Raw genomic sequence first — 14,075 nt, 5'->3', positions numbered from 1 at the left:
ATAGCAAAATATAAATGTGGGATGATGATGGGTTCATTGTTAAAAAAAAATTATTCTGGACTCTTATTCTTCACTAACAGCCGTAGTTTGAACAAACTGACTTTTAACAAACAGGAATTTCATTAAAATATACTGAAAGGTAAGTAAAAAAGTATTAGAAATATCAAAACAACACCTTATTAAAACAAAACTAATCAGCATATTTGATAATTGATTACTTATTTTAATTTCATATAACTTAAAAGTATATTAATTGATAAAACAAAAAAGTTTGAGCATTTAACTACAAACTGAAATAAAGTATGAAAAAGTACAAGTATTTGCATAATAGTTCTGGTCCATGGTGTTTGGAATGGAACTATTAAACAAAATTAAATGCATAATGCTTGTTTATGAGTAACAGGTATCTATACATAGCTAAATTTAACACATTAGGTACTAACAGTAATTTTCAAACAACTTTCTACAAAGTATACATTAACACTAACCTGAGACAAAAATTAAGTTTTGAGTTGAAAGCAGTTCCCCAATAAATTGTCTTGGAACTTTACAGACTACATTTTAATAAAGCCGACTGGGTTTGTTTTACATCACTTTCGTTAAGAATGTATGTTCTCCCTGTCAGAGTAAATGGAATTACTTTCATGAGAACATCCACAGGATATCTGCACGTGCAGGCTAGCAGAATGACTTAGCTGGTCCACGTGGATGAAGAAAAGTTATTTTCACTTCATCAAGTTCATTGTTTTTTTCTAAAATGTACCCAAGCCACCAGTTTCTGCCATATACAGCAGTGACATAGCCTGATACATCTTGTAACATCAGTTTGTCTGGTGATTTAGTTACTTCCCTCTCCCAACTCTGCATATCACCTGAAAAGTATTTGACTATTAATTTTGATGTAGCGTTGGGAATAAAAGTGTGAAGTAGTTGTTGCTTGACAATGAAGTAATGCTGAATCAAAGTAGACTTCTTACTACAAAATAAATCTATGAATTCTTCAGAAGTTTTCTGGACAATTTCCAGAGTACAGTGGTCAACTGACATCCACAGTCGGAATTGAACTTGTTCAATTAAGTTTTCATCAAAAGTGTGTTGTAAAATTTTACACATGACAGTTTCTCCTGGGCAATATTCACAGTTTCCCATGTTGCAAACAACTCATGATGGGTTGCAAAGCATTTTTGCAATGCACTGCTTATAACTGTTGAAGTTGTTTTTTGTTACTGTATTTAGTTTGTTATTTTCTATCATTAATTTTATGTTTTTGTGAGTTGTGTACACACTGACAGTGTGCGTGCCACTACAGCCAGAAAATGCACAATCTTTCAGTCTCAACTCAGCAAATTTAGAGAAACCTATTTTTATGTTAGGAAACTTTTATTTAAAATGTTTGTAAGCTTCTTTAACGTTACACAAAATAGGTCTTTTTGATATTTTTGTTTTACTTCCACTTGTTTAAGTGTAATTGTCACACAATCTTTAATACCTGGCACTGCCCAGCTAACTTCATCATTTTCATTAAATGAATGTACAGTTTTGACAGTTCCTGTTGGTAAACACTTCCCTGGTTTTGGGTTTGGACCTTCCATGAATCCTTTCTCTTTCAAAATGTTTTTGGACTGCCAAACAATGTAATTAGGAGCATTAAATTCCCTCATTATTTTCCTGACACTTCACTTTTCAGGTAAACTTGTAAGAATCATTTTTGCTCTACTTATAGTACTATTAAAGTTTGTTTTGAGATTTTGAACAATGGATTCATCAGTATCTGACGAAGTTTCAGCAGCAACAAAAAGTTTACGTGTCACTGGTGAGGAGATTTTTTTCACTTTTGATTTGGCATAATGCCTAGATGTTACTTTTTTCTTATCAATTGGTGACTCATCTAGTTCAAGTGATGTGTTAAGTGTTGGAACAACAACTGAAGTTGCAGTGAAGTCAGGGTCTTGGTCTGGGATGATTATCTCTGATCCAGAAGAAACTCCTTCAACACCTTTAACATTGATGGGTTCTGGTGTATTTTTCAGTGTGGTTACATCTTCCCTAAATTTATCACAAATCTTGCCACCACTAGGTATTTGTGGAAATAATTTGGGCATCTATGCTGTGACATTTCTCAGTTTTTTCTGCCTCTAATAAAATGATTTGACTTCTTAAATGGATTACAACACTTCGCTCTTACAGCACTGCACCTTTTACTTGGTTCCATATTGATACAAGAACCATCTCTTCAATTTATAGATTGACTTGTAAATGAACTATTGAATATACTAGATACAAACCGGTCAACAAAGAGGTAACAATTGATTTTCACTAAAACCACAGTGCACAGTAATGCTGTAGGCACACTAAGCCTTAGAAGGTAACAGTCTTATATCCTCTCAACAATGGCTCCAGTCTCTGAATGATTGTACAGACATCAAGCACTGTGCTTGTTCCAACTTGTTCATAATGTGCTGCATACATAAACAGGAACACAAGCATGCTCAGCCTTCATACAGTGGCTAAAGTCTGTGCTAATGAAATGTGCACTTTTGGACCAGAAGTATTACATCAATAGTCTACTTACAAGTTTTTCACAACTCAACATTTCGTTTTGCCAGTTAATAGACTATTAGTTTAAACTGTAAGAAACTAAAAAAATAAGCAATTAATAATAGAAAATGTTTAGTTTTGTTTCAAGAAGGTGATATTTTTAGTACTTTTTTACTTACCTTTCATTATATTTTAATGAAATTCCTTTTTGTTAAAGGTCAGTTTGGTCAAACTACGGCTGTTAGTTAAAAACATGAGTCCGGAATAATTTTTTTAAAGAATGAACCCATCATCCCCCCACATTTATATTTTGCCATGTGATTTACAACAGTATGAAGTAGTTATGGAAATATTTTGAAAATTTTCAATTATGTGCTTTTTGTAAAAAAAAAAAATTAAATCAAAATATTAATTAGTATTTTGAAAAAGGTTCTTAATTATGTTTTGTAGTATATCACTGGAAAGAGCATGGAAAACGCTGCAAAATGACACCTTTCCCAGCTCTCTAGCTCAATTAGGGCACCTCCTAGGGCAACTTTAAAAATAAAAATTGGCCAGTTTTTGAAAAGTTCACATGGCCATATTTCAGGGATGGTTTGAGGTAAAAAAAATCGAAATTTGGTATTTTTCTTAGTTTCAGCACCCACTATAAGTATGCCAACTTTCAGCAAAATCTGAGAGGGCGAGGTAAAAATTTTATTTAAAATGTGTTGATTTGACATGGAATGACCCATGTGCTGTTTCACAGGTATATGGTCATTTATCGGCATGTTGTAATGGCTCATATTCTTTGTAACACACTCTTTTATAATTCGGCCTCTGCAATGATATATTACTGGCATTTTTATGCAATACTTTTGCTACTATTTTACACATGTATGATCTATGTACAATTAAGATTTTAGTTTTGGTGTCACCTTTGTGCCACGGATGATGATTGCATATAATTTGAAACAGATAGAACTGTTTTGTCTCACTCACTCACACGCTCGCACGCACACAAAAGCATATTTTATCATGGAAGTCTTGGTACTGTATTCTGCAAGAAAAATCCGGGATTGTACACAGGAGAGCGATGTGAGTCACCATTTCCTGTCTATGTATGTTGTGTTATTTCGTGAAAAAATTTCATGAAATGTGAAATTAATATTTATCTCCTTTTTAAAAATGGCAATGACTGTGGTGGCACCATAGAAAACTAACAGGCAGCCATACAGATGCACATATGTATGAAGGCAACACTGACCAAGGCGTTTTGTTAATTATTTAAAGTAATATTTGGCAGTTGTTTGTGTCACTCTGGTACAACAGTAGACACACAGGCTACTATCAATGAGAGTACTTGTCCACAGTTTGCTTTCTGTACGTAAGTTATTCACACCTTATGGCACGACATTGCGTGACTCCTTACAGTTAATAGCAAGATATATTCATAAGCATACAAGTAGGCTACCTTTAATATGGAATGTATACTGTATTAAATTTTATTATACAACATGTACGTTGTAAGTTTTAGATTTGTGGTTCACAAACATGCGCGCAGTCCGAAACCGGTAACCACTGCAGCAAAAATAGTACATTCATGGAACTGAGATAGACAAAATTAAGAAATTATCACATTTTATTACTACGAAAAGTTTTGGGCACCACAGTTCCTCTAACGTTTCTACAGTCTTATCGACTACAGAACTTCGGGCCTTTGTATCTTGAGCGTAGCTCTTACACACTGACCCACACTTACGCGATATTACGAAATTACATTTTTGTTAATAACAAAATATGTAGAATATCTGAAATTATCATCAGATCCACAAACGCCAACGTACAATGTTAACAAACCCGCTACATTTGTGTTATAGGGCATCTACATTCGAGTTCATGATTTCAAACACAATTCAATTGTTCATAGATGAAACAGTATCGTCGTTCCTACGGATATTTATATTCGAGACCCGTGGAAATCATTAGGGCGTGTGGAAACTGAGTTTGCAATCACACGGACACTAAAATCTAAATATTGCAACTATTTTGAATTATCTAACAGTTATTCCGTCACACCTTCTTCTGTTCTTGTGATAATGTTCCATATTTTATAGTCTTCCACACATAATACTTTCCAGTAGTTCGGTTTCTAACTTTGAAGCACGTACCGAATGAACCGGATCCTATCATACAAACAGTTTCATACTCTAGAAGTTGACAGTTCATAATGACAACTCTCCGTTCACTCTCACAACCGTTGATAGTAAAGAACTGCCATTTTTAACGATTTAATCACATACAAAAAAGGAACATACGTGGCACAATGACACAAACAAAATAATGATTAGTTGCGTTCTTGTATGGACACCATACTCTACACAATGACAGAAAACAGTACTCGGCATTTAAACATTTAAACTCGTAAACCACTGCTGCAAAACCCCGCGTCAACGCTATTGGTTGTTGCGGAAACTAGACAGTCAAAGACTATCGTGTATAAAGGAAGGAGATACTCTACATACGCGACTACATCTGTACTCAGAAAACTACCATGAAGTGCGTGGCAGAGGGTACGTCCGTTTGTATCAGTTATTAGGATTTCTTTCCGTTCCATTCACGAATGGAACGCGAGAAGAATTCTTGCTTGAATGTATCTGTGAGTGCTGTAGTTATTCTAATCTTATCCTCACAATCCCTACGGTATGTGAGCAATATGTAGGGGGTTGAAATATATTCTTAGAGTCATCATTTAAAGCCAGTTTTCCAAATTTTGTTAGAAGACGTTCTCAGGGTAGTCGATGTTAATCTTCAAGAGTCAGTGCATTAGTGTTTGTAAAATGATTCTTTCATATAGTGTTCTTTAAAAAAAATGACGATCATTCCACTTGGGACGTGTGAAAGGTACATTAGCTTATTTGTTCCAGTTGTAAATATTTGTCATGTATTATTGTTTTTCTGACATGTTATACATCCTTGGGGCCTTCTCACTATGGATCAATTGGAATGAAAGTAAATCTAATCTAATCAAGTCTGCCAGCACAGTTTCTTCAGTATCTCTGTAACACTTTCCGACGGATCAAACAAACCTGTAACCGGTGACTGCCCTGGTCTTTTGTGTTCAATATCTTCTGTTAGTTCGATTTGATATGAGCACTACACACTTGAGCAATATTCTAGAACTGGTCGCACAAGTGATCTTTAAGCAATCTCCGTTGTAGACTGATTGTATTTCCCCACTATTTTACCAATAAACCGAAGACTGCTACCTGCTTTACCTCTGACTAAGCATATTTGATCATTCCATTGCCATTGTCAGGCCACTCTACAAAAAGGGAGACACCACAGATGTCAATAATTATCGGCCAGTATCCTTGAGTAATGTACTCAAGAGTGGTTAGCCATCTCAACATAATGGGATGCTTAGTAAATGACAGTTCGGATTTCAAAAATGCTGTTCCACTGAGACAGCAATATACAATTTCACTGTCCACATAACAGAGTCTTTAAATAGTAAAATGTCACCAATAGGAATTTTCTGTGACTTGTCCACAGCATTTGATTGTGTGAACCATGACATTATGTTACAGAAATTACAATTCTATGGTATAAATGGAGTAGCATATGAGTGGTTTAAGTCAAACCCACAGAACAGGAAGCAAAAAGTTTCCGTATATGGGTCAAGTGATTTAAATAAGTTTGCCACTTCATCTAACTGGGGTGAAATTACATTAGGTGTTCCACAGGGTTCAATCATTTGTCCCTTTATGTTCCTGATGTACGTGAAAGACCTCCCTTCCTATCTGAAAAAGGAAGCTGAACTGACACTGTCTGCTGAAGATACAAGCATCAATATTAATCTAGTAATAGAAACTCCAATTAAAAATGATACAAATAAGGTCTTTGGAAAAGGCATTAATTGGTTTTCTGCAAATGGGCTTGGTCTAAGCTTTGAAAAAAAAACACAGTACCTCCAGTTTTCTGCTGCAAAAAGTGCAGTTCCTTCAATAAATATAACACATCAACAGAAGTCAGTAGACAGGGTAGAGCATATGAAGTTTTTGGGGGTACATATAGATGAGAATCTTAATTGGAAAATTCGTATTTTAGATCTTCTAAAGCGACTAGGTTCAGCAAATTCTGCAATCAGAATAATTGCCAATTTTGAGGATATAGAAATTAGTAAGCTAACATACTTTGCATACTTTCACTCTCTGATGTCATACGGAATAATATTTTGGGGTAACTCAGCATTTAGACAAAAAGTATTCACTGCTCAAAAGAAAGTGGTTAGAATAATGTGTGGGGCTCACAGTTGAATAGGAATAAATAAATCTTTAAATATAGTATATGCATTTAGTGCCATTTAAGGGAATGGGGTAAATAAAAGAAATATTAATCTTTAACTCTGTACTGTAATATATATATATATATATATATATATATATATATATATATATATGAAAAAACCTTGTTTAATATGTGCTTTTCTTGTGCACTTGACACGTTCCACATCATAACGGCTACTGTACCGTGCAATTGATCAATGGAACATGCAATCAACCGACTAACTAATACCTCTACACCCAGGTATTTGTACTAGTTGGTAGATTCAACAGTGACTCATTGATGTTATACTCGTAGGATATTATACTTATTCGGTTTGTGTAGTGCATTTTACATATTTTAACATTTAAAGCAAATTGCCAATCTCCGCACAACTTTGAAACCTTACAAAGAATTGACTGAATATTAATGCAATTTCTTTCAGACAGTACTTCATTATAAACAACTGCTTCATCTGCAAAAGCTCTAAGGTTACTATTAGTTTTGTCTGCAAGGTCCTTAATATACAACATGAAAAGCAAGGGCCTCAACACTTTTGCCTGGAGCACACCCAACGTTACTTATGCATCTGATGATGACTCTCTACCAAGATAACATGCTGCAGGCTCCCTACCTAAAAAATTCCCAATCCATTCACAAATTTCACTTGATATCCCATATGATCGATGCTGTTTGGAAATCAAGAAATACTGCACCTACGGGGATTGATTACCTCAGATGTTAAGACCCATTAGAGTCATTTGAACTGCACCTTCCTTCCTGCCTTGATCCAAAGCTTTCAGTATGTAATGTGAGGAAAGTGCGAGTTGAATTTCACATGGTCGAGATACCCCATTATGTTTGAGCTCAGAATGTATAGTAAGATCCTATAACAAATCGATGTCAACGATATTGGACGGTAGTTTTGGACATCACTTCTACTACCCATCTTGTATATGGTGTGATCTGTGCATTTTTCCATGAACTGGGCACAGTTTTTTTATTCAAAGGATCTACAATAGGTTATAATTAGAAGAGGGTGTAACTCAGCTGCAAATTCAGTACAGAATCTCATAGGGATTGCATTGGACCTTGGAGCTTTGTTCGATTTCAACGATTTCAGCTGTTTCTCAACACCACTGACACTAATACTTATTTCACTCATCCTTTCAGTGGTACGAGGATCAAAGTGGGGCGACTCTCTTGGGTTTTCCTTTGTGAAGGAACATTTGAAAATTGAGTTAAGCATTTCAGCTATTGCTTTGTTATCTTCAGTTTCAGTTCCTGTCTCTATCGCCAGAGACTGAACTCTAACTTTGGTGCCACTAGCAGCCTTTACAGCTTTTATATACAACCAGACTTTCTTTGGGTTTTGTGAAAATTCATTTGACAGTATTCTGTTATGGTAGTAAATGAAAGCTTCATGCATTACTCTCTTGACAGCCAAAGGCGGTTCATTCAGTATCTCTCTATCTATAGCCCAGTGTTTTGTTTTACACCTATTATGCAGTAATCACTGTTTGTTTAGAGGTTTAATTACAGTGACTGTATGCTGTGGAGAGTTCTCCCCATTATTAACTGTTCTACTGGATACATATCTATCCAGTGCATGGTCATTTATTCTTTTAACGTGAGCTATAGTTTCTCTTTATGCTCGAGTCCTGTGCCAAAAGCTTCAAGTTCCTCACTGAGACATGACACTACTCACATGTTATCTAGCTTACTGCACATATATACCTTTCTGCTTGTTTTAGTTGTCGTTTGTACTTTGTAATCATTATTGCCACAACTTGTCATGGTCACTGGTACCAGTTTAGATGTGAACATCGTTAAAGATATCAGGTATGTTTGTTGCCATTAGATGCAATATATTACCATCGTAAGGGGTTCTGAATTATCTATAACGATTCACAGGATGTCTTATATTGCCCACCACTAATAAAACTGTAATTTTCCCAATTTCTTGCTGGATGACTGCCACCTCCACCAATGACTACAATATGATTGGGGAACTAAGGTACAAGTGAACTGAGGTTTTCATTGAATTTTGTTACATAAGGAGATACATCTGGTGGGCAATAGAAGGATCCAGTTATCATATAATGCCAACCCCTGATACTGAGACTTGCTCAAACAATATCACATGCAGCTTTAATTTCTATCTCAGTGAATTTGAGTTTTTTGTCTATTGCGACAAATGCGCCATCGCCATTTCCCATTTATCTGTCCTTTCGACATAGACTTAAATTTCCCCAAACATCTCATTGCTATCAATTTCAGTTTTCAACCAGCCTTCTGTACCTAATATTATGCGAGGTTCACTGCTTGTCAGGTGTGATTCAAACTCGGACATTTCGTTGTGAACATTTCAGGTGGTTAACCATTAGGATTTTAATACTCTCACCTGTAGGAGATATTTCTTTTGGTCTTATTCTGATATCTCTGGGTTTCCTACAGCTATCCTTATTTGTACTGGGTGGAGAGTCACCTAATCTAAAACGTTCAATTAATACAAGTTTTACATATACAATTAGACAAGAAATGAAAATTTGCAAATGCACCCACATCATCGTCCCAGAGACTAGTAAAAGCCGATTCACACTGGAAGTCAATGGACTATCATGTCACATCCTCCATCATGACAGGGGGCATTCACACTCGACGTCACGTCACATAAATTCGCTTGACCCAGTACCAAACAGTGAAAGTGAGGTTATGTAATACCATACATCATACAAAAAGTTGGAGTATAGTATTGGAATTGAAGAACTAATAACGATAAAGTTTATTAATGGCTGAAGCAAACTTCATAAACATAAGTTTTTGATCTATTTTACGTGGTAAGACACTGAGAAGTGAAACACCATTTCGAAATATGGACATTTATTTCCTAATGAAAACATATACATTAAATGCCGCCAAGCAGTATTTATAAGGTAATAAATAGAGCTTGCTTACCTTAACCACTGTTTATTCTCACTTAAGTAATGACATATAAACAACTGATTTTTGTTCTTAGTTACAGATGACTATTTATTTATTTACTGAAGATTTATTTATTTAATGAAGTTTGCTTCATCAATATATGTTCTATGCGTCAGCTCTGTTCTCTTACTGTACTACATAAACAATTTTTTCCAGATATCTGACCACACTTATAGAAGAATATCAATGGGAAAAATAACCATATCGTTACGAAACATTTGTAATTCATCATATGGACGAACAAAAGAAATGAATCTACCCTTATAACATGTGTTTGCGAGACAAAAACATGTTAACTTGAAATGTTAGCATACAATGACAACACCATCAAAACTGTACTACTGAGAACCCTACTTAGATATCCAGATGCCTTTCACTGTCTAGGTTACACTATAGCATCTTACTCATGTAAACTTACATACGAAAAGAGGAGCTGTTACATACTTTAAAGCCAGGTTCACACATACAACAAAATTTCGCCATAGGTAGTGGCATACTGAAATTGTATGTGTGAACTTCCAGTTTTCGGTGGCGCAACTTAATAGACACAACTTTTGCTATGGAACAAAAATTTCAGGTTGGATGTATTTAATTACCCCACTTTCTTTCCTCCTCTGCTCCTCCCTGCTGGCTGTATTTAGAGATACAAGCATTATGTCGTAATTCATTGTGGAGCTATTTCTGCTGAACTCCATTCGATTCCAGTGTGTTTTTATTTCATTACTGGAAAAAGTCAAAACTGTCTTCGGCAGATACACTTTCGCAGCTTCTGGAACTACAAAAAGGAAAAGCTATGTTTAATATTCTCTAGCAGTGTGTGTGCGCGCGTGTGTGTGTGTGTGTGTGTGTGTGTGTGTGTGTGTGTGTGTGACTGTGTGTGTGTCTTTCAAACCAATGATGAAGCCCAGAATCTTGAAATATTTTTGGATTAATAAATAAATAAACTCAACATGTAAACAAAAAAGAGAGTTGTATAAACTTGATGATTTGTGAAACCAAGCAGTGTATAAATTGTGATTGTATGCAGCAAATAGCCCCCAAGTCTAATATAGCAGCAAAAAATTAGTTATTTGAAATGGCTAGATCAACAAATACATAAAAATTCTAAAATCTTAGGAGAGAGGCAGATGATATTTACATGCTAACCAGGATGCGATTTGTGCTTTTACAAGTGGGGGGATGTCTTAGGAGGTTATTAGTATTATACATGTTACTAGCTTGGACCGTGGCATTACGCATGGTTAAACAACTATTTATAAATAGATGTTAATGCCGAAACTCACTATTTATGCGTATGCACTATCAGAAAAGCCATCCCTTGTTATATCTTTAAAAGTGCATTATAGGTAAATCTTATTTACAAAATCATCTACATACAGGTATACGAGGGGAATTCAAAAAGTAGAGGCACATTTGTGAAAAGCTGTATTTATTCTGATGATAGAAAACTGAAACGTATTAATAGCATTAATAGTAAGACCTATTAAGAACTTTCAGTGTTCGGCTCCACAAATTTAAATTATATGTAAAGTTTTACTCCAGTGTGTGGGAAATAAACATCCCAGGTTGGGGTGCATAAACTAAAACCAGAGGAGGGGATGGGCTGATGCAGAAGGGGGGTGGGGGGAAATCCCCCCTGCAAATCGCACACTGATGCTAACTGCTGGTTAGTCTAACTGCTGGTTAGTCTAACTGCTGGTTAGTTTGGCACAGTATTCTCATCTTCGAATGTTATTTCTTTTGCAAATGAGTTCGTGGCCCATGATTTATTCCTGAACACAATCTGTTCTCAGATCAAACATTTGGGTTTCGTCTTCCTTGTATTTAACTCTTGGCTCGGTTCTAATCACATAAACTGTACTATAACATAAATATCCACCCATATCAGTTTCAGTTGATGTCATGTTGAAAACTATGCAGGTATGTAGAACTTGTGGCGTTTTATGTCCATGTGACAGTGCCTCTACAGAAAGCCACAAGTTATGGCATAACATTAGTTGCATGTTTGAAACTGGTTTAAGGTGGTTATTGTTTAACGTCTCGTCGACAACGAGGTCATTGGAGACAGAGCCCAAGCTCGGGTTAGGGAAGGATTGGGAAGGAAATCGGCCGTGCCCTTTCAAAGGAACCATCCCGGCATTTGCCTGAAACGATTTAGGGAAATCACGGAAAACCTAAATCAGGATGGTTGGAGACGGGATTGAACCGTCGTCCTCCCGAATGCGAGTCCAGTGTGCTAACCACTGCGCCACCTCGCTCGGTGAAACTGGTTTAAGGCAGAGCACATATTCAAAAACATTTGCATCTACAGCTATCCTGCAAACCACTGTGAAATACATGACAGAGGAAACACGTTACTGTACCAGTTATTGGTGCTTTTTACCATTCCATTCACATATGGAACTGGGGAAAAATAATTGTTTAAATGCTTCTCTGCTTGCTGTAATTAATCTGATCTTATCCTCATGATCCCTTTGGGGAGATATGTACTGGGTTGTATATTCCTAGGCTCATCATCTAAAACCGGTTTTTCAAATTTTGTTAACAGACATACTTGGTATAGTTTCTGTCTATTATCAAAAGTTTGCCAGTTCAGTTTCTTCGCTATCCCTGTGACACTCTCCCAGGAATCAAACAAACCTGTGACCATTTGTGCTGCCCTTCTCTATGTACTTTCAATATTCTGTGCTATTTCAATTTGGTACAGGTACCACACACTTGAGCTATATTCTAGGATGGACCACACAAGTGATTTATAAAAAAAAATCACCTATGTAGACTGATTGCATTTCCATATTTTTCTGCCAATGAACCAAAGGCTGCTAACTGCTTTACCCGAGATTGTACCTATGTGATTGTTCGACTTCATGTTTTTAGTAAGTGTTACACCCAAATATTTGCATGCATTTACAGATTCCAGTTGTGACTTAGTAAGATTATATTCTTAGGAGACTATGTTTTTTTTCGTTTTGTGAAGTGCACAATTTTACATTTTTGAATATTTAAAGCAAGCTGTAAATCATTGCACCATTTTGAAATTTTATCTAGATCTGGCTGAATATTTGTACAGCTTCGCTCTGACTGTACTTCATTGTACATAACTACATTATCTATGAAAAGTCTGCAGTTACTATCAGTAATGCCCATAAGATCATTAATATACAACATGAATAGTAAGGGAGCCAACATACTTCCCTCAGGTACATCTAAAGCTACTTCTACACCTCCATCCAAAATAACGTGCTGTGACCTTCCTACCAAACAATTGTTAATTCAGTCATATATTTAGTCAGAAACTCCATATGATCGTAGATTTGATAATAAGCTAGTAGGTGTTGGACTGAGTCAAATACTTTTCGGAAATCGAGAAATATTGCACCTGCCTGACTGCCTTGATCCATGGCTATCAGGACGTCATGTCAGAAAAGTGTGAGTTGGTTCCCAGGATCTATGTTCATGCTCGTTGGCATGGAGGAGGTCGTTCTGTTCGAGATACCTCATCGTGTTTGAGCTCAGAATATGTTCTAAGATTCTGCATCAAATCAATGTCAAGGATATTGGAGGTAATTTTACATATCACTTCTGCTACCCTTCTTGTAGAGAGGTGTGAAATGCGTTTTCTTTCAGGTCCAGGGTACCGTTTTACGTTCGAGGAATCTACAAGAGATTATAGTGAGAAGAGTGGCTAACTCAGCCGCAGACTCAGTACAGAATCTGATAGACATTTCAATTTTAACGATTTCAGATGTTTCTCAATGCTACTGACACTGATCTCTTTCACTCAGATTTTCAGCGGTATGGGAATTAACCTGGGACAATGCTTCAGGCATTTTACTGGTAAACGAACATCCAGAAAACAGCCCTAAGCATTTCTTCTGTTTCCAGTCTTGTCAATGAATACTAATGGATACTAACGTTGGTCCCACTAACACCATGTACATATGACTAGAATTTCTTTGGGTTTTGTGAAATATCATTTGACAATATTCTGCTACGGTAGTCATGAGAGGCTAGACGCATTGCTCACTTGACTGCTAAACATGTTTCATTCAGCATCTCTCTATCTGCAGCCCTATGATTTGTTTTATACCTATTATGCAGTGGCCTGTTTCTTCAGAAGTTTCTAGGCTGTGATTGCATATCATGGAGGATCTCTCTCATTATGAACTGTCCTACTGGGTAGATATCTATCCAGTGCTGATCAACTCTTCTTTACACTGGAGCTGTAGTTTCTCTACATGCTCCTG

The 14,075-nt window shown here is 36.2% G+C and overlaps 1 protein-coding gene across 7 annotated transcripts in view; it reads right to left on the bottom strand.

The window, feature by feature from the left end:
- LOC126259533 (serine/threonine-protein kinase Nek2-like) overlaps positions 1-4,944 on the bottom strand; it is a 73,960-nt gene extending 69,016 nt beyond the window's left edge. For 2 of the 7 annotated variants that reach the window (XM_049956400.1, XM_049956408.1), the window contains exon 1: positions 4,597-4,944. In XM_049956400.1, the coding sequence (XP_049812357.1) occupies positions 4,597-4,746 (150 nt within the window). In that variant the 5' untranslated portion in view covers positions 4,747-4,944. Of the gene's footprint in view, positions 1-488; positions 714-4,364 lie in introns of those variants that run through there. The other 5 variants (XM_049956402.1, XM_049956401.1, XM_049956404.1 and 2 more) reach the window with 4 other exon arrangements.
- Between the last annotated feature and the right edge of the window lie 9,131 nt (positions 4,945-14,075).

The sequence above is a fragment of the Schistocerca nitens genome, chromosome 5, assembly GCF_023898315.1.
Source record: "Schistocerca nitens isolate TAMUIC-IGC-003100 chromosome 5, iqSchNite1.1, whole genome shotgun sequence".
In the NCBI taxonomy this organism is placed as follows: Eukaryota; Metazoa; Arthropoda; class Insecta; order Orthoptera; family Acrididae; genus Schistocerca; species Schistocerca nitens.
The sequence above is the reverse complement of the archived record's forward strand: the minus strand, read 5'-3'. Positions and strand labels throughout refer to the sequence as shown.